Source organism: Theropithecus gelada, chromosome 2 (assembly GCF_003255815.1).
Source record: "Theropithecus gelada isolate Dixy chromosome 2, Tgel_1.0, whole genome shotgun sequence".
In the NCBI taxonomy this organism is placed as follows: domain Eukaryota; kingdom Metazoa; phylum Chordata; class Mammalia; order Primates; family Cercopithecidae; genus Theropithecus; species Theropithecus gelada.
This window is the reverse complement of record NC_037669.1, coordinates 43,105,572-43,127,878: the sequence shown is the minus strand read 5'-3', so window position 1 is coordinate 43,127,878 and position 22,307 is coordinate 43,105,572. Positions and strand designations below refer to the sequence as shown.

Here is a 22,307-nt window from a genome sequence, read left to right as displayed (position 1 = left end):
ACTCCAAATTTGAACTTCACATCCACCACTAAGTGTCATACCATACAAAGACAGGTTCCTAAGTCTTGGTTTCCTCAAATGAAAATGATATAGCGCCCCCCGCTTCACCTCATGCTGCCATAAGGATTAACTACGGAGAAGCCAGCACTGGCCCAAAAAATGAGCTAATAAGCATTCTCATTAGTCCTAGGCACTGGAGGAATTCAAAGTGCAAGGGAGAAATAGTTTGTTCATCTTTAGGTAAGATCCTTTGCAACCCAACCTCAAAGAAAAGTGCTGGCACAAAGAAGGTAAGCAAGCAAGGCAGAGCTGGGGAGGGGACACCAGGAGCAAATGGGGAGTGGAATGCCTGAGTCCTGCTTCCTGTTGTCAGATGGCGCCTGAATGTGCTTTCTGTTGGGTGATGCTTGTATAGCTGCGCTGTGAGATGCAGGAGAAAGGGGTGAATGTAAACTGTGGGTGGGTTTGGGCTGAAAATACTGTTTGTTGCCAAGGAAACACAAGGAACGATTCGTAAGGCTAGGATATTGATTTCAAAAACTCTGAGAACTAAGGCTGATCTCTCACTGTTTCCTAAAACCCCCAATTGTGCTGAGACAACTGATTACACATCAGCATTGCCAACGCAGAAGAAACCTGAATGCCCACGCATCAACACCACTCACCGTTAACAAGCAGAAGGATGCGCGCCATGTGGCTTCCAACCACAGTGTTTCCACGTTTCTTTTGATTTCATCTGCTAAATAACCTAGAAAACTTGGCCACTCAAGAAAGAGACATTGCAAGAGTGGCAGCCAGTTTTTCTCTTTGAAAAGCTCGATGCTTAAACAGGAGGCTGCAATCTGCCAACATTCAACAGCAGCCCCAGAACACTAATGATCAGACACCTCCAACCTTACCAGTAATGCTCAGAGTACATTCTCAGCGGACTCAGCCCTTTCGCACAAACTCAGTCATAACCCCTGGAGCCGGGTTTCTTTTGTTAACTTTTAGTGAGGATATTGCTAAAGTCAATTTAACCCTAAAGTCAGATCTTATTGTACCACAACATTTTTAGGGAGAAAGACTTTGGTTCCTTAGTGATAATAAGGCAGAAAAATACTATAAAGCCTTGAACATAGACAAAGAATGTGGCCCTAAAGAGTGACCTATAACCTGTGGTAAGGCTAAGTGTTCAACGTGGTTTTGAGTGGTGGCTGCTCTTGAATGTATGTGTTCTTTTACCACACACTCCACAGAAGTTCTAACTCTTACAGTGAGCCAAAAGTCTGTTAAAATAGTAACAAGGAAGGTGTACACACACACACACACTTTGTTGAGTTTCTTGGAAACCCAACAGCTCAGAGTATGGCCTTAGGTCACTTAGTAAACCTTTTGAAATAAAGGCCAAGCAATTGTCTTTTAGGGGAGCAGCTAACCTCAGGAGCCACGGAGGTTAGGTCCCTTATGACAAACTTCTGGTCTCTGTGGACCCCTTACAAAGTAGGAGTCTAATGGGGTTCCACACGCAGCCTAACAGAAATGGAGCCATCCATCTCTCCACACTAGATTCCACTGTGAAGACCACATTTACTGCAATATAAATGTGCTAATTACAAAATTGGGTAAAGGTTCTCCATGTCTTAAGGCATTTGTCTCAAATGATTTTCAAGCTTAATACTTGTTTTCAGCTTAGGATTCTTATGAAAACAAAATCCTTTATTAACCACACCTACACAAATCCCCCAAACCCTGAAATGGAAGCCTTTGAAAGTTGGCACAAGGATCCAAGGCACAATCATAACATGTACATGTGTGAAAATCGAGAATTCTGTTCATTTTAGCACTTCACAGGACCCCAGTGAGAACACCTTTACTGGAAGGCATCAGGAAAGGCTCCCCCTAAGGAACCGGTATGCTTCTGACCTACTGATAGGGCAGTGCATAACTTCTTTCCCTTCCCTTAGCCTTGGTTCCGGAAAGTTCCAGAGTCAAATTTTACATACAATAATGTATGTAAACCCTCCTTTCAATTTTCATTTGTTTTTCTTCCCTTTCTGTTCATATTTCATTAACATGGTTGCATATGTCTTTTCTTGGTATGCTGCTTCAAGTGCTTTTGGGAAAGAGGCCAGGTATTAATGTAAATACATTTCAAATACAGACCAAAAAAAAAAGCAAGCAAATATTGCAATTATTTTGAGTATATAAAAGAGGGTATCTTTGCTCTCATGGTATACCTTAATCAAAAAGCAGTATTGAGGAATTATCTAAATTAAAATGCACCTCTTAGGATAAAATATCCCAGCAGCAGGCCTGTACTCACCAATTTCAGAACCCCTCAATTCCTTGGCTTTACCAAGAACAGTCATATTGCCTGAATATAACACTGGTCACCTTCATTAGTTCCATGCTAGTGCAAAGAGCCCTGCACTAGATCAGGGTTGTGTGTGCTTAGCTATGTGAACTGGGTAAGTCATTACCATCTCATCACCTCTGTGTCCTCCTCCTTAGAATGAGGGCAGCTACTACTGTAGCTCCTATGCTACAAAACTCACTATGAGGAGGTAAACTCAGGCTTGTTCTTAGAAGTAAAAGTGCAATATAAAACATAAGATCATACACCATGAAGGCCTAATGTGATTCTTTCTAAAGAGCCTAAGGACTTTTTTTTGAGACAGTCTCACTCTGTCACCCAGGCTGGAGTGCAATGGCGCGATCTTGGCTCACTGCAACCTCTGCCTCCCGGATTCAAGCGATTCTCCTGCCTCAGCCTCCCAAGTAGCTGGTACTACAGGTGCCCGCCACCACGCCTAGCTTATTTTTTTGGTATTTTTAGAAGAGAAGGGGTTTCACTATGTTGGCCAGGCTGGTCTCGAACTCCTAACCTCATGATCCACCCACCTCGAGCTCCCAAAGTGCTGGGATTACAGGCATGAGCCACCGTGCCTGGCCAGGACTTCTTTACACCAATTTCTTTTTCTAAATTCAGTTCTTTTTTTGGCAACATGATACAGGTAGGGAAATGATATAAACACGGAGATATAGGCACCAAATAATGAAACATTTCTATACATAAAACATTTATACTTTTCATTTTTTTACATTAAGATGTAAACATCCTCTTATTCAAAATAGCCAGTGAAAAAATAAAAACAAAAACAAAGTAAACCTTTAAAAATAGTTGGTGAGGAGTTTTCAAGTGTTCTTGCTGAAAGTATCTGAATACCAAACATTGTAACTGGTCAATTCAATGACAAGGAGGTAGCTCCTGAACCAAACCAGTGCGAGCTGTGTCAATACAGAGCCAAATCTCAATTAACCAGAATGCTCCAACTTCCCTATTTACAAGAAAACTCTGTTTTAACCAATAGTTTAGAAAATCTTTTTTTTTTTTTTTTTTTTCTTTTTGGAGACAGAGTCTTGCTCTGTTGGCCAGGCTGGAGTGCAGTGGCATGATCTTGGCTCACTGCAACCTCTACCTCCTGGGTTCAAGCGATTCTCCTGCCTCAGCCTCCCGAGTAGCTGGGACTAAAGGGACGCGCCACCGTGCCCAGCTTTTTGTATTTTTAGTAGAGATGAGGTTTCACCATGTTGGCCAGGCTAGTTCTCAAACTCCCAGTCTCAAGTGATCTGCCTGCCTCAGCCTCCCGATGTGCTGGGATTACAGGCGCGAGCCACCGTGCCTGGCTTGACAACCTTTCTAAATTGAACCACTTCACTTTCCTGGCTACAAAATGCCCAACACAATTCAATGGTGTTCTGATGATTCAGGATATTGTGATGCCTTGGGGTATCTCTCAGAATATGTATACTTTTGTTAGAGCAGAAAACTGGAGCAAACTATAGTTTCCTGTTTTACATGAAACCCTGATATCATAAGCTTACCGTCTTTTTACCGCACTCTCCTAAAAGGAGGGTGCAGACTAACATTCTAGTTAAGCAAGATTTTACAGTTCTAGACATATCCACAAATACTGGTTCACGCAAACAAGACAGTTCACTAACTTTGCCCTCTGGACTATTTCTTCTAATTAATCAATATGCCCAGTAACAACAATTACAATGTAATGGGATCTGTTTTTCTGGATGATACCCAATTTCAGCATCCTTTGAATTCCTTGTTTGAAATATTTTCTTTAAAAAACAAAGGAAAATCACTCATGAAGATGACTTCCAAAACCATGAGAGTTACAGATTTTGCTAATGGAATCACACTGTGCTTCCTATATTATTAATTCATAACTGCTTAAACAATCTTTAAAACGTTATCAAAAAGCAAGTAAGTTATCTCAGATACTAGGGGCTTAATTCCTCAAAGCCATAAAATAATGAGTTGCTAGGAAAGCTACCTTCTGATTCTTAGTACAGTCAAGCATTTCCATAGTGCAGGACCCATGCCACTGGTGGCAAACAAGATGTCTTTAAGTGGTGCACAACACAGAATAATGCTGAATCACAATGAGAACGTCATTCCCTTTACAGTTTCCTTTCATCCTCTGACTATTCCAGAGACAGTGCCTCATGCTGGTGCTGGTAACATCTCCCTCACTGCCACAAAGCGCGAGCCTAAGATTCGGAGCCTTTCTAGGCATTAGTTTCTAGCTAGAACTGAAAAACATTTTTTGTGTTCGTCTTATTTATTTTGTGGTTACCTTTTATTTACGGCAAACTGATACTGGTTTTCCACTTGGAGCAGGATTCGTTTTTTAAAAAAACTTTAAAATATAAAAGATAAATATTAAGAAAATAATACAAGTAGTACTCAAGAGACTGAAGTTTGGGAAACAACGGCTATAGTCTAATGAGTCATAGTTTTTAGACGTGATTTCAAAAGAAACAATAAACATGGATTAGAAAGGAAACATCCATTACTGTATTTTCAATACTTGTGATGTTCCAGAGACGAGCTCATCACAGCCTTCTTCTACATCAGGTGATTTCCAGAGTTAAGATTCAAGCAAAAATATAAAAGTAAAAAGAACCAATTTCACACCATCTTGGACTTTATAAACTCTTAGTACCATAAATGTGCAAATCTGATGTCTATATTGATACCAGATAAATATCAAAATATTTCAAAGCAAAGAAAATATTTGCACATTGCAACAATGTAAAATCTGATATTTATCACAGTCATTTATTTAAAACATAAACTTTCCAATTTCTGCAGCTTTTTATTTGGTCTATACTAATGCCTCACAAAGGCAAACTCAGATTGTAGAGTTCCTCCTGCCTGGTCCTCAGAGCAATACCACATCTATTTTCTGAACTCTTCAGGAAGGATTCAGGACGGCTGGCCAAGTCTTCCAATGGCATACGACTGTTCTTCCACTGTTACGGCCTTGAAGAGAGAAATCTTCTCCTCTGAATGATAATTTCATGGCCAGCATTCTTCTGAGAGGACTTTTCCTAGAAGGTCTTCCATGCTCACAGGCACGCCATGCTGATTTTAAAAAAGGAAAGTTCGAGAGAAAGAAAGCAGAGCTTCTCCTTTGTGGGGAACAGCTTCTTCATCACAGTGGCAGTTATGATATGTTCCCTCCTTTTCCCCCTGAAGCCAAGGCAATAGATCTGAAGGATGGTGTCAGACATCATAATCGGGAGCCTTGCCCTGGGCTTGCCTTAGCCAGATCTGTAGTGTAACAAATGCTCCCACAGTCACATGAAAGAAAAGCTGCCAGAGGTTGCGCAGTTCATAGAGATACATGTTGCATAGACATATTAAGCCAAAAGTCAAAAAAGATTTGACATTCCTCCAGCCGGTGTAGTAGACAAGTAAATAACACTGTTCAAAATATAAAAATGAAAGATGATTAGTGTTACAGGAAAAGAAACAGGTATTTCTAATATAAAATTGTAACAGGCCAGAGAGTAAAATACAAGAATGGATAAGGTTATTTTTTTATCTAGGGATAAGATAATGTAGCATATATCTAAGACATTCAGCTATGAAAGTTCCACAGTTTGAAAGGGACATAGACTTTTCCTCTTACGTTTTTCATTTTTCAGAAGAAAAGCATTTTGTATCATATTTTAAATGGAAGTGCAATGGAATGATTCCCTTGTAAACAGGCTGGGCAAATTCCCCATGGTGACAGGCAACTAAGAAGCATTCCCAGGGTCTGCAGGGGTTCCATTCTCACCCAGGAAAATACAAAAAGTGCATACAAGCTATTCTACAAAATGGACTCTTATATAACCTGAGTCTGAGTATTAATGAAATCCACAACATTTTACTAGTCCCCCAGTGAACACAAGGAACTATGCTAGGTACAGCATCTGACTGAACATTTGAGGGAGAATTCACTCAACAAATATTTACTGAGGGCCTGCTACAAGTCAGGCATTGTTCTTCAGTTGTGAGTAAAACAAAGTCCTTGCTCATATAGATATTAAATTTTAATGGAGAAAAATTATAGATGTATTTTAAATACGTAATATCAAATAGTTATGTCTTGAAAAAGAGATAGCAGGAAAAAGGGATAGAGAATGATAAGAATGATAGTGGGTGCTATTTTAGATGAAACAGTAAAGAAAGTACTCCCCCTCACCGCCCCTGCTTATCCTCACATTCACCCTTTACTGCTTTATTTTTCTCCACAACATACTATAAACATACTTGAGAAATGTGCTTATTTTGTTTGTCATCCATAGGCTTTCAATAGAATCTATGTTTCATGAGGGGTGAGATTTTTTACTGTTATTTCCTCATTTATCTCCAGTGCCCAGAACAGTGCCTGGGACACAGTAAGTGCTCAATGTGTTGAGTGAATAAACTGTTTTCTAGAAGATGTCTAAAACTCACAACCTGGTAAGTGTAGGAATCACAAAGTCTAAGGAGAGAGGCCCAGGTCTCTCTGGGGAACTGTATCCAGGCTTCAGAATGGGAAGGACATTCCAGTGTCTGTTACAATGCAGAAAGAATGTGGAAATGTTCTGTTAAATATGTTTAGTTCTTATATAAATTTGGACTGTTTACTTAAGAAGAAGACTGCTATCCAAGCAAAATGAATTGGAAGTATTTATCAGTGATTTTCATCATATAAGATTGAAGAAATAGAAAAAAATAGCTTTTTCTTTTGAAATAATTTTAGACTTATAGATGCAAAAATAGTTCCTGTATACTCTTCACCCTGTTCCCAGTTATCCTCTTATTTAATCATAGTATAATCATCATGTAATCATGTAATCATCATGCAATCATAGTATCCTCATCAAACCAGGAGATGAACATTGATTCAATACTCTTAGCTAATCTACAGACTTTATTCAGATTTTGCCAACTGTCCCACTAGATTTCTGGTCCAGAATCTAATCTGGGATTCTGTATCGCATTAGTTGTCATGTCTATTCCAATCTGTAACAGCTCCTCCATCTTTTTTAAACAAAAAAAAGTTTCATGTCCTTGACAGTCCTGAAGAGTAGTAATCAGTTATGTTGTAGGAATGCCCCTCAACTTGGGTGTGTCTGATGTTTTGTCAAGATTGAAATGAGGTTATACAATTTTGGCAAGAATACCACAGAGGTGATATGCAATACATGTTACTACATGTTAAATTAGATCACTTAATAAGGTGGTATCTATTCTCTTTGCAATTATTGTCTTTGGGGCAGGGAGTTGAGATTATGTGAATATCTTATCATACTTTTGCCCATTAATTTTAGTATCCATTAATGATTCTTGCCTGCAACAATGATTACTGTGGTGTTCGCTTAATGGTGATTTTATATTTCCAGTTTTTATCTATACTTATTGCTTGGAATGCTACTGTAAAAATGAGCTAGCTTTTCCAGTAATTAAAAAAAAAAAAAATATATATATATATATTTAATTCATGGTTTTCCAGGGCTTTTTAAAATAATGGGTCTCTACCCCACATAATACTTATTACAAAGAAGAAAAAGATATCTTTGCAATGGGGATCTGGTAGACACCATCTTAACCAAATGATTAAACTTATCACGTTTCCTGACTGAAGCAACAAGAGATATTCAACCCATATAGCACTGTTGCCAGAATATTTCACCTTAATCTAATCACGAGGAACAGAGACTAATCCAGATTGTGGGTCATTCTATATGGTACTTGCCTGAACCCTTAAAAAAGTCAGTGTTATGAAAGACAAAACCAAAATAAAACAGAACAACAACAAAAAGGCTGGGAGACTGTATCACAGACCAAAAACTACACGACAATCAAATGAAATGCATAATCCTGGATCGGGGAAATATAACCACAGAAAACATTTTGGAGACAACTGAAATAATCTGAATAGGAATCCTATATTAGATAACATTGTATCAACGTTAAATTTTTAGACGTGATATGAAGTCCTGGCTATGTAGAAAGATGTCTGTGTTCTCAGAAGATACATCATGAAGTATTTTAAGGTAAAAAATATCATGTCTGTATCTTACTTTAAAAACAACTGCTCAGGGACTTCTGTTTCTGGGAAGATGGAGCAGACACACTTTTCCCTATTTCTCCCACTAAGTATAAATAAAAACACTGGACATTATATGTAAAACAAGCATAAGAAGACTGAACTGTGGAGGAAAAGCAGACAAATAAAGGATCTTGAGATCCAAGAATGACACAGTGGTAGGTTCTCTGAGTTTTCTTTTTTGCTTTATATATCCCAGACTTGGAGCTGAAGAAGCCGGCAACTAGAAACGCCAATGCATGCATATCAAAACAACCAACCAACAACAAAAAAAACCCCTCAGTAACTCAGTAAGATCTTGCTCTCTCTGGTAAAAGACCAGGAAAGCAGCACCTTAGCAAGACAGAAAACTTTTAAACAGTAACTATTATACTCTAGCCAAACATCACACAAAAAAACCTGTGACCCACCCATACCCACACCATCAAATGTTGAGAGCCTAGAACATCGTAAGCAGATGTTCTAACCCTTCAGCGTGGCTTCAGAGACGGCAGGTAGAAGCCAGGACTTTCGTTCTCACTAGATGGCAATGAATCCCTCCTCTACCCTCTTACTGTGGTATCAGTGGAGAACACGTGGGACTCTGGACATCCATCTTCACTTGACAGTAATAAGATAATTCATTTCTCATCAGTAACAAGACAGTGGGATTCTCATCAGAAACCACAGAGGCCAGAAAAAAAGTAGAACATTTCTCAAGGGCTGAAAGAAAAAAATGCTGCCAAATTCAGAATTCTGTATTCAACAAAAATATCCTTTAGGAATAAAAGGAAAATAAAAACATTTATCAGATGAAAGATTAAGATAATTTGTTGCTAGCAGATCTACCATAAAAGAATGGTTAGAGGAAGCTCTCTAAATAGAAAGAAAACAATAAGATGGAATCTTGAAATGTGGGGAAAGAAAAAAGGACATGGTATGCAAAAATATGGGTAAATACAATAGGCTTTCATTTTCCTCTTGAGTTTTCCAAATTATGTTTGATGGTTAAAACAAAAATCATTATAACACTGGCTGATGTGGTTCTAAATATATGTGGAGGAAATATCTGAGCCAATTATAAATAGGGGAGAGCAAAAACACATCTAGGGAGATAAGGTGTCTTGAACTAGTAAAATGTCGACACCAGAAGACCATAAAGAGTTAAGTATGTATTACGTGATGCCTACAGCAATCATTTAAAAAGCTACACAAATAGATACACTAAAAAATACCACAGATAAACTGAAATGGAATTCTTTTAAAATGTTAAAGTAACCCACAGGAAAATAAAGAAAAAAAAAAAGAAAAATGAAAAAAACAAAACAAAAAATAAGCCCTAACATATCCATAATTACATTAACTATAAATGACTTAAGTACAGCAATGAAAAGACAGAGATTGGCAGGGTGGATTAAAAAACATGAATCAACTCTATGCTGTCTGTCAGAAACTCTCTTTAAATAACATAGGAAAGTTAAAAGTAAAGGATGGAAAAGGATATATCATACAAACAGTAATCAAAAGAAAGCAAAAGTGTCTATATTGATACCAGATAAATATCAAAATATTTCAAAGCAAAGAAAATAAATGGGGACAGAGAGGAACATATATAATGATAAATGGGCCCATCCACCAAGAAGACACAGCAATCCTAAATGTGTACGAACAAAACAACATAGCTACAAAATACATGAAGCAATAGAACTGAAATACAAAATGGAAAAATCTATAATCCAATACTCTTTTCTAGCCAACTGGTATAACACTAGACAGAAAATCAGCAAGAATATAGAACTTGAAAATACCAAGCAACACGATCTAAACATTTACAGAACACACTCACCCAATAACAGCAGAATACACATTCTGTTGAAGTGGCTATGGAACATATAACAAGACAGACCATACTTTGGGGCCATAAAAGAAACCTCAACAAATTTAAAAGAAGTGAAATCACACAATGTGTGTTCTCTGATCACAATGGAATCAAACTAGAAATCAGTAATGGTAAGATAACAAGAAAATCTTCAAACATTTAGAAGAGAAACGATGCAATTCTAAATAATCCACAGGTCAAAGAGGAAGTCTTAAGGAAATTTTAAAAATTATTAAGAGAAAATGAAAATAAAACATACCAAATTTATGGAATACAGCTAAAGAAGTGCTAAGATGGAAATCTTTAGGAGTTAGTGCATACATTATAAAAAAGAAAATTCTCAAACCAATCATGTAAGCGCCTACTTCAAGAACCTAGAAAAAGAACAAAATAAATGCAAAGCATGCATATGGAAGAAAATAGTAAAGATAAAAGCAGCAATCAATAAAATTGAAACCAGAAAAACAGCAGGAAAAAACAAAGAAACAAAGATCTGGCTCTTGAAAAGATCAATAAAATTAACAAGTAAGACTGACAAAGAAAAAGACAGAACATGCAAATTACCATGATCAGGAATGAAACAGGGGATATCACTACAGACCCTGCAGACATCAAAAGGCCAATAAGAGAATACTACAACCAACTGTAAACATATAAGTTTGATAACTTAGATAACATGGACCATTTCCTCAAAAACCACAAACTACCATAAATTCACTCAACATGAAACATAATTTGAATAGTTCTATAACTACTAAGAAAATTTATGACCTATTATACTGCTACAGTAATCAACACTATGTTGTCGTACTGGTGGAAGGATAGACAAAAAAATCAATGCAACAAAATACAGAACCCGGAAATAATCTCACACAAGTATGTCCAGCTGATTTTTTACGAAGGTGTAAAAGCAATTTAATGGAGGAAAAAAAAATTGCCTTTGCCATAGATGGTGCTGGAACAATATAGACAAAGGAACCTTGATTTAAGCTATCTAAGTCTCACATCTCATACAAAAATTAACTCAAAATGGATCACAAATGTAAAATATAAAACTGTAATAAAAGGTCTAGAAAAAACATAGTAGAGAAACTTAGGTTAGGCAAAGAGCTCTTAGACTTGACCACCACAAGCATGACCAATAAAAGGAAAAACTGATCAACTGAACTTTATCAAAATTAAAAACTTTGTTCTGTGAAGAACCCTGTTAAGAGGATGAAAAGACAAGATACAGACTGATCTGAAACTATTTTTTTTAAAACATAGACTGGGAAAGGATATCTACACACTTCCTTTCTGACAAATGATTAATATCTAGAATATATAGCTGTCCCCAGTATCCATAGGTTTCAGGACCTCCCTCAGATATCAACATTTGTGGATGTTCAAGTCTCTGACATAAAATGGCACAATATTTGCATTTAACTCTTATCCACATCCTATTGTATACTTTAAATAATCTCTAGATTACTTATAATACCTAATACAATGTAAATGCTATTATACTATATTCTTTAGGGAATGACAAAAAATAAAAGTCTGTACATGTTTAGTATGGATGCAATATTTTTCCAAGTATTTTCAATTCATGGTTGGTTTAATCCACGAATGCAGAACCCACAAATATAAAGGGTCAATTGTATGAAAAACTCTAAGAAAAACAGTGAAAAAACAAAGAATCCAATTAGAAAACAAGCAAGGCCGGGCACGGTGGCTCACGCCTATAATCCTAGCACTTTGGGAGGCCGAGGTGGGTGGATCACCTGAGGTTAGGAGTTCAAGACCAGCCTGGTGAACATGGTGAAACCCCATCTCTACAAAACAAAAAAACAAAAAACAAAAAACAAAAAATTAGCTGGGCATGATGGCGGGTGCCTATAATCCTAGCTACTCAGGAGGCTAAGGCAGAAGAATCGCTTAAACCCGGGAGGCAGAGGTTGCAGTGAGCTGAGAGCATGCCATTGCACTTCAGCCTGGGTGACAGAGCGAGACTCTGTCTTAAAAAAAAAAAAAAATAAATAAAAAATAAAAAGATGTAGACATTTCACTGAAGATAATATACAAATGAAAAACACATGAAACAATGTTTAGCATCATTAGCTAATGATGTTAAACAATGCAAGTTAAAACCACAATGAGCTATCACCACACAAGAGTGGCTAAAATAAAAAATAGTGACAATACCAAATGTTGGTGAGGATGCAGAGAAACTAGATCACTCACACATTGCTGGAGGGAATGTAAAATGGTACAGCTACTCTGGAAAACAGTTTTTCAGTTTCTTAATAAAACTACCACATAACCTGGCAATTGTACTCCTAGGCATTTATCCCAAAGAAGTGAAGACTTATGTCTGCACAAAAACCTCCACATAAATGTTTATAGCAGTTTTATAATAGCCAATATTTTAAAACAACTCAGATATCCTTCAATAAGTAAATGAAGCTGGATGTTGTGGCTCACACCTGTAACCCTAGAGCTTTGTAGGGGCCGAGGTGGGAGCATTGTTTAAGGCCAGGAGTCCAAGACCAGCCTGGGCAACATAGCAAGACCCCATCTCTACAAAAATAAATTAGAGAATTAGCTGGGTGTGGTGACACACACCTATAGTCCTATCTACTCAGGAGTTTGAGCCCAGTTCAAAGCTGCAGTGAGGCTATGACTGCACTACTGCACTCTAGCCTAGGTGACAGAGCAAGACCCTGTCTTTAAAAAAAAAAAAAAGGAACAAATCATTGATACATATCATGGAATACTACTCAGCAATAAAAAGCAACGAATAATTGATTATGCAACAACTTGGCTCAATCTCCAGAGAATTATGCTGAGTGAAAAAAATGCCTATCTGGCTCATGTCTGTAATCCCAGCACTTTGGGAGGCTGAGGTGGGCGGATCACGAGGTCAGAAGTTCAAGACCAGCCTGACCAACATGGTGAAACTCCATCGCTACTAAAAATACAAAAATTAGCCAAGCATGGTGGCACATGCCTGTAATCCCAGCTACTCAGGATGCTGAGGCAGGAGAACTGCTTGAACCCAGGAGGCGGAGGTTGCAGTGAGCCAAGATTTGGCCACTGCACTCCAGCTTGGGTGACAGAGCAAGACTCCGTCCCCCAAACAAACAAACAAACAAACAACAACAACAAAATGCATACCACAAAAGGTTACTGTTACGGACTAAATGTTTGTGTCCTCTCTAAATTCAAATGTTGAAGCCCTTAATCCCTAATGTGATGGTATTAGGAGCTGGGGCCTTTGGGAGGTAATTAGGTTTAGACAAAGTCATGAGGGCGGAGTCCCCATAATGGAATCAATGACCATGTAAGAGGAGGAAGAGATTTCAGCACTTTCTCTGTGTGAGGATATACTAAGAAGGCAGCCTTCTGCAAGCCAGGAAAAGGGCCCTCAGCAAGAACGTGATCTGCCAGTTATCTGGAACTTGGACTTCCCAGATTCCAGAACCATGAGAAAGAAACGTCTGTTGTTTAAGCCACCCAATCTATCGTATTTTCTTATAGCATTCTGAACTATGCCAGTTATATACTATATAATTTCATTTATATAATGTCCTTAAAATGAGAAAATTCTAGAAATGGAGAACTTGTTAGTAATTGCCAGAGATTAAGGAGGGGTTAGATTAAGGAAGTGGATATGGCTTCCATGAGGGATCCCTGTGGGGAGAGGAATGTTCTGTATTTTGACTATATCAGTACCAATACTCTGGTTGTGATACTGTTTTACATAGTTTTGCAAGATGATAACATTGGGGGAAACCAGGTAAAGAGTACATAAGATCTCTCTTGCAACGCCATGTAAATCTGCAATTATCCCAAAATAAAAAGTTTAATTAGAAAAACTTTACCCATACACATATGTCTGAAACTTACTTTACAAATAACAACAGAAGCTCCTTGGCTTATGATAGGGTCACATCCTGATATAGTCATTATAAGCTGAAAATATCCTAAGTTAAAAATGTATTTAATACAATTAACCTACCAAACATCATAGCTTAGCCTAGCCTACCTTAAACACACTCAAAACTTTGGCCTACAGTTGGGCAAAATCATCTAATACAAAGCCTGTTTTATTAAAATATGTTCATTGTCTCCTATAATTTATTGAATAGTGTGCTGAAAACCAGCATGGTCAAGTGAGTACCTGAAACATAGCTTCTACTGAATGCATATCACTTTTGCATCATTATAAAGTTAAAAAAGTTCCAGTCGGGGATGGTCTGTTTATACACGCCATGCGCACACACATATAAAGAGGGAGTGAGATAAAGAAGGTGTTGCAAGATGTTAACAATTGATGACTCTAAGTATACTGGTTTTTCAACTTTTCAAAGTTTCAAGTTTTCAAAGTAAAACACTGAAGGAACAGGAATAGTCTCTAGTTTCTTCACTGATCCTTTGCTCTATTTGAAATGTTCCATATCAAGATTAATCCTATCGGGCTGAGCTTTGGGCTTCCATAAGCACCTGCATCCTGATGAAAAAGGTGACAAACAATGTAGTAATGGCTTTTCAGATCTGATCTAAAGAGGATTTAAAAATATCCTGACAACTGGAGACAGAGCATGTTATATGGTAAAACATAATTACTTAAGTTTTACTGTGGGGGGAAAAACAGCATTATTATCACCCTGCTCATCATATTTAGAAAGCAGGAAGTTTCATACCTTTCAATGTGAAGGAAATTAGTTTTCTTCTTCTCTTCTTTAAAACATGAATTTATTTAATTCTCTCAAGTAAAAGAACACCTGAGTGACACCACTCTACCATGAGGCAACTCTCAAAACTACCTGAGGCTGTTCTGGCAAATGTAACAGAGGTGTGCATATCTACAGCCTGGTAGTCAAGTGCTCTGAAGTCACAGAGATCTGGGTTCAAGTCACTAATAAGCTATAAGAACGGTCTATACCTCAGTGAGGAGGATATAATGGTATATCCTCCTTTTTGTGAGGATTTAATGGTACAATGAATATAAAAGGCTTAACACAAAATAAGAGCTCAATACGTTCTGCCATTATTACTAAGCATTTACAATTACTTAAGACAAAGCAACCAAAACTTATATTTTACAAGAATGATTTATAAATTTATAAATTTTAATATAATTTATAAAATTATATTAAAGCTAATACCTCACAGTTTTAGATAAAAATCAAATGAGATCATGTGTATAGTTATAAAACTGAGTTTATTACATTATAAAAATTACACGAATTAGGAATTTTGCCTAGAGACAGCATGATATAGTACCTAGAGACAGCATGATATAGTAGACAGAACACAATACTCAAAATCAGAGACCCAGAGTTAAGTCCTGACTCTACTGCTTTCTGACTATGTGATCTCAGAACAGTACTGAAACTGCCTCAGTTTTCTCACTTTAAAAAATGAGATATTAGCCGGGAGCAGTGGCTCACGCCTGTAATCCCAGCACTTTTTGGGAGGCGGAGGCGGGCAAATCATGAGGTCAGGAGACCGAGACCATCCTGGCTAATATGGTGAAACTCCATCTCTACTAAAAATATAAAAAATTAGCCGGGCGTGGTGGCGGGCGCCTGTAGTCCCAGCTGCTCGCGAGGCTAAGGCAGGAGAATGGTGTGAACCCAGGAGGCGGAGCTTGCAGTGAGCCAAGATTGCCCCACTGCACTCCAGCCTGGGCGACACAGCAAGACTCTGTCTCAAAAAAAAAAAAAAAGAAAAGAGATATTATCCCTTTTGTGACACGATAGAAATTAAAATAGAAAATACAAGAGGCCAGGCACGGTGGCTCACGCCTGTAATCCCAGCACTTTGGGAGGCCAAGGCGGGTGGATCTCGAGGTCAGGAGATTGAGACCATCCTGGCTAACACTGTGAAACCCCATCTCTACTAAAAATACAAAAAAAAAAAAAAAAAAAAAAATAGCTGGGCATGGTGACGGGCGCCTGTAGTCCCAGCTACTTGGGAGGCTGAGGCAGGAGAATGGCCTGAACCCGGGAGGCGGAGCTTGCAGTGAGCCGAGATTGCACCACTGCACTCCAGCCTGGGTGACAGAGCAAGACTCTGTCTCAGAAAAAAAAAAAGAAAAGAAAAAAATATATACAATATTTCATAAAATTAAAGACTATGTGACATTAACAAATGTAAGTTTTCACATTTCCTGCATGAAATGTCATTCATCATTATTAAATGTCAGATTTGACAGAAAATTTCTGAAGATAATATAAATGGTTAAGAAAATCAAGCAATTTTTTGGCTGGGCGCGGTGGCTCATGCCTGTAATCCTAGCACTTTGGGAGGCCAAGGAGGGCGGATCATGAGGTCAGGATATCGAGACTATCCTGGCTAACAGGGTGAAATCCCATCTCTACTAAAAATCAAAAAAACTAGCTGGGTATGGTGGCAGGTGCCTGTAGTCCTGGCTACTCGGGAGGGTGAGGCAGGAGAATGGTGTGAACCCCGGAGGCGGAGCTTGCAGTGAGCCGAGATTGCGCCACTGCACTCCAGACTCCGTTTAAAAAAAAAAAAAATCAAGCAGTTTTAAAAAATGGGGCCACTGGAACTAAAATGTCTAATGTCTTTATGTAAAAGTCAAATACATATATTCAAAATATGTCCCCAAAGACGTCCACTGAACTTTAGGTAGTCTTATATTTGCAGTTCTGACTCTTAATTTTTTTTTTATTCAAGCTACAAAAATGTGTCACTTATAAAAAAAAGTTAGGTCAAAATGCCTTGCTTGCTGTAACATGTTTTAACAAAGACATTCTTGCATTTGGGTAACCGGTAACTTCCTTTCCTACAAATGTGTGCCTCCTCTGGCCTTGGAAATTTGACTATCAGTCTCCATGTCACCCAGGTGCAAAATCTCTTCCCTCCTTAAGTTTCATAGTCTTCAAGTCCCAGTGAGTCTTCCTTCTCAATGTCTATTTTTTTCTATCCTCACTGCCATTACGATATGTTAGCTTGCATTACTTTCTACCTGTAGTAATAATTTCAAACCATTTCCTTGCTTCCAGTCTCTCTGCTCTTATAGTCCATTCTATTCATTACTGCTAAATTGAATCAGAAAATCCTGCTTTTGCTGTGCCACTCTCTATTCAAAAACTTCCCCCCAAATACAAAATCCTCAGCCTAGAGTATAAGCAGAACCTGGAAGCTGAATGATCAAACACCAGAAAATCTGGTAGTCTTTTTTTTTTTCTTCATTTTTTTTTTTGAGATGTAGCCTTGCTCTGTTGCCCAGACTGGAGTGCAGTGGCGTGATCTCGGCTCACTGCAACCTCCGCCTCCTGGGTTCAAGCAATTCTCCTGTCTCAGCCTCCCAAGTAGCTGGGACTACAGGCATGCATGACCACGCCTGGCTAATTTTTGTATTTTTAGTAGAGGAGTAGAGGCAAGGTTTTACCGTGTTGGCCAGCTGGCCTTGAACTCCTGACCTCAAGTGATCTGCCCAGCTCGGCCTCCCAAAGTACTGGGATTACAGGCATGAGTCACCACACCCAGCCTAGGAGTGGTCTTTACTACCACAGGCAGATGACATACCACCACTGAAGCCTCAGCACAGGAAAAAGGTTAACATCAGGTTCACTGGGATCTATGTCCACTCAAAATGGAGATGTAGGTCACAAAGTTAAAAGAGGCTCAAATTAAAAGAGAAGCAAAGAACTCAGAGTTTTAATAATTTATTTAAAATGCACAATCAATTGTTAGAATTGATACCTGAAATAAACAATAATGGAAAGTGTTTCTTTAAAATGGAAGAAAACCTACCTGGTAAAGGCAGGCTGCTGTTCCAAGGAAAAATGCAATGATGTAATTAAAATCATCACCATCACTCTGCAAAAGCAAAATAAAAGATTATTTTTGTTTCTGGTGGGAGCCCATTTCCAGAAACAATCCATCAAGATAGGCTATAACAATGTTTACACACAGTCAAAATTGTCACACACTGGTATATAAAAATTCTCAAGAGTCCTAAAATGAAAACATAAAGCACATTCTAAGGCCTAAAGAGTGTGAGGTAGAGGTACAAGTGTTCCTCTACATTTTGGCCACCCCCATCAATTTCATTCCACTCAAAAGAGGAAAACCACTGGGGAAAAGTTCTGACATACTGTTAAAAGCCTCTCATCCTACTACTAAAAAAATCACGTACAAATGTACAATGCCCCAGTGGCTGACAAAGTTACTCTGGCTCACTAGGGTCATTACTTGACTCAAATACTGACAAACTTTACTACTAGTAAGTATATCACCGAATTGTCCAATAAAGTAATTTGATACGATTTTCTAAAAAACTGTGAAAACTGAAAAGCTACTATCCACTAGAGTGTGCTAAATCCCAATAAGAAAAATTAAGACTAATCAGTCTTGCATGCTATGCTAGAAAAACAGCCACCCAGAGGAAAAACAGATACCTCATGCATAGAATGTCTCTGCAAAGAAAACTAATGGAGACAGGTAACAACTCATGCTTTCCTATTCCTTTCTGGTTCTTCTTAAATATCTACATTATCAACTTCTTTCAATGTTTTTATACAGTAAAACATAAAGTCCAGACAGGAGCATTACATTTTTTTTCTCTTCCAGGCAGGAGCATTAATTTGGCCCTTTACTTATATTAGAGAGAGAAAAATCTCTTTATACGATGAAAATTTCTACAAGACACAGAAGAGTATCTCATTATCATTTCTTCATAAAATAGTATAAAGGGAAAATTCCTTTTGCACTGGTTATTGGGCAACAGAACAGACTGTCAGGCAGAGGACAGCTGGCTTATCCTAGTGAGAAGATCTTAAAATAGGAACCACTCATCTGTCTGGGATGCTCAGGCCTGTTGCACCCTAGAGACAAGGAAGGTCAACATGAAACCTTTCCAGTGTAATAATTCTAAAACCTTAAATAAGTTCTGCTTGATTATTTTTTCTTTAGTCCTTTAGTTTTTAAATGACCTTTTTTCTGATTATAAAAGTTCATGTTCATTGTAAAGAATCTGGAAAATACAGCCTATACAAAAAAGAAATTAATATAACCTATAAATGCTACAACTCTGGGAAAATTACTTCTAACCTTTTCATGTATTTCCTTCCAGTCTTTTCTGTGTATGTAGATACACTTCTAAAAAACAGATTGATACTTTCATATACTACTTTTTAGTACTTCACATTACATCATAAACACTTTCCCAAGACAGTAAATATTCCTCAACCACACAATTTGTAATGATTATATAACCTTTAATTGTGGGGATATACTATAATTTACTGTCCTACAATTGGATACTGTATTTTTTTCTCTAAATTTCGACTTTCTAACTCTCTTAATCACCCTTTTTCTCTTTCTCTTTTCCTTCTTTTTTTTTTTTTTTTTTTTTTAATTTATGAGATGGAGTATTGCTGTCACCCAGGCTGGAGTGCAGCGGTGCGATCTTGGCTCACTGCAACCTCCGCCTCCCAGCTTCAAGTGATTCTCCTGCCTCAGACTCCCAAGTAATTGGGATTACAGGGGCGTGCCACCATGCTTGGCTAAGCTTTTTTTGTATTTTTAGTAGAGATGGGGTTTCACTGTGTTAGCCAGGATGGTCTCGATCTCCTGACCTTGTGATCTGCCCGCCTCGGCCTCCCAATCTCGACCTGAGATTACAGGTGTCAGCCACCACGCCCAGCCTTTGTTTATTTTGAGACAGAGTCTTGTTCTATCACCCAGGCTGGAGTGCAGTGGCACGATCTCGGCTCACTGCAACCTCTGCTTCCCATGTTCATGCAATTCTCCTGCTTCAGCCTCCCAAGTATCTGGGATTACAGGCATCCGCCACCATGCCTGGCCAATTTTTGTATTTTTTAGTAGAGTGCGGGGTTTCACCATGTTGACCAGGCTGGTCTTGAACTCCTGACCTCAAGTGATCTGCCTGCCTTGGCCCCCGAAAATGTTGGGATTACAGGCGTGAGCCACCGCGTCTAGCCTTAAATGCCTTTAAAACACTTAGAAGCATATTTTTACAGTCAGTCAGACTTGGGTTCGAATCTTTACTTACAATCTGGGGCAGTTACTTAACTTTAATTTCTTCTTTTGAAAGCTAAAAGTTGTAGAGATTAAGTGAAATAACATTTGCAAATACAAAGAAAAGTAACTGGTACATAGTAAATACTCAGAAACATTCACTAACTCCTCTCTCCCTGGGGTTACTGTCTGCGTCATTTGAAAAATCTTTAATTGATAAAGAGAAGACTGCCTATTAGCCTATTCTTCCATTTAATAAATATTTATTAAGCATTTACAAGCCAGGTACTTTGTTACTATCCCTAGTACAGAAAAGAGTTAAGTCCGGCCAGCACAGTGGCTCATGCCTGTAATTCCAGCACTTTGGGAGGCTGAGGCAGGCGGATCACAAGGTCAAGAGATGGAGACCATCCTGGCTAACACGGTGAAAACCCATCTCTACTAAAAATACAAAAAAATTAGCTGAGCATGGTGGCGGGTGCCTGTAGTCCCAGCTACTCAGGAGGCTGAGGCAGGAGAATGACGTGAACCCGGGAGATGGAGCTTGCAGTGAGCCAAGGTTGCGCCACTGCACTCCAGCCTGGGTGACAGAGCGAGACTCTGTCTCAAAAAAAAAAAAAAAAAAAAGAAAAAGAAGAGAGTTAAGTCCACATCAACATAAGGAGGTCACTCTAATTAAGAAGGCAGATACGTAAATCAATAATTACCACCCAAAGTAATAACTGATGGCACAGGTGTGTGTAGAGGATACTAAGGGAGCCCAATGGAGACACATCTAATTCTGCACAGAGAAAAAAGAAAGGCCAGGGAAGGCTTCCTAAAGGGAGTAAAGCTTAAAGTCTGGGTCTTAAAGGCTGGTCTTAAAGGCTGAACCAGGTAGACAAGGTAGGAAGAGAATCAAAGGCAAAGGAATTAACATGTACTGTGTCAAAGAGGGAGGAGATTAAGATAACTCAGAGGCTTCTGGTTTAGGCAACGCTTGAATGATACCATGCACTAAGTTGGGCATATAGGAAGAAAAGTAACTCAAGAGCAGAAAATATTGAGCTCACTGTGGACATGCTATTCTGGAGTTGCTAGTGGGACATCCAAATAATTATATTTAGCAGATATTTCAGTCTGCTTCAGGAAAGAGTTTGATCCAGAGATCTAACTTGGCAGTCTTCTATTTTAATAGTAGTTAGTTAAACAAAAGGCCTATGACAACCAAGTAAAAATCTCAATTCTTGATTAGCTCCTAGATGAGAGAGAGGAACAAAACACTATATAGAACACTCTGGGGGCCACTGTGGAAATTTGAATACAGATTTTCTATTAGGTAATACTATACCAATGTTAAATTTCTTTGGTGTGATGAAGAGGATTATGATTACGTAAAAGAATATCTTAGCCCTTAAGACATACATATTGAATTCAATTTTGCAATAAACTGAGATGATACCTACAATGTTAACTTTCAAATGACTCAGTAAAAAAAAAAAAAGAAAGAAAGAAAGAAGGAAAATGGTAGGTAGGTATATGGGGTGGATGTTAATTCTACTGTTCTTTAAACTTTTCTGTAAGTTTGAATTATTTCAAAATAAGATGTTATGTGGTGCAGGGAAAGGAAAACACAAATATTTAATACACAGTCATGCAGCCACTAAAAAGAATAAAATAGGTCTCTGTGTACTGATGTGAAATAATCTCCTACATATTTTTAGACTTAAAAAGATGCAAATTAGTATTGAGTATGTTATCATTTCTATAAAAATTTTTTAAAGAATTGCATAAGTAAATATATAAATACCTATATACTAGCATATGCACATAATCTCCCTAGAAGGATGACTCTGAGGAAGAAAATTGGGAGAGAATTACTTTTCTGTAAAAATATCAACTCTTATAGGCTTTGAAATTTTTCAAGCGCATATTTTACTGCATATGTGTGTGTGTTTATGTATATATATGTGTATTTTTTCAAAAAGGCCATTATGAAAGTAACCAAGAAGAAGGCATGGAGTTGGAAGAATACAAAGCCAAGG

General features: G+C 38.0%; 1 protein-coding gene across 2 annotated transcripts in view; it reads right to left on the bottom strand.

Moving 5' to 3' along the window:
- Positions 1–3,049: 3,049 nt before the first annotated feature.
- SEC22A (SEC22 homolog A, vesicle trafficking protein) overlaps positions 3,050–22,307 on the bottom strand; it is a 73,520-nt gene continuing 54,262 nt past the window's right edge. For both annotated transcript variants that reach the window (XM_025376003.1, XM_025376002.1), the window contains 2 exons: positions 18,055–18,120; positions 3,050–5,767 (listed from right to left, as the gene is read on the bottom strand). In XM_025376003.1, the coding sequence (XP_025231788.1) occupies positions 5,567–5,767; positions 18,055–18,120 (267 nt within the window). In that variant the 3' untranslated portion in view covers positions 3,050–5,566. The remainder of the gene's footprint in view (positions 5,768–18,054; positions 18,121–22,307) is intronic.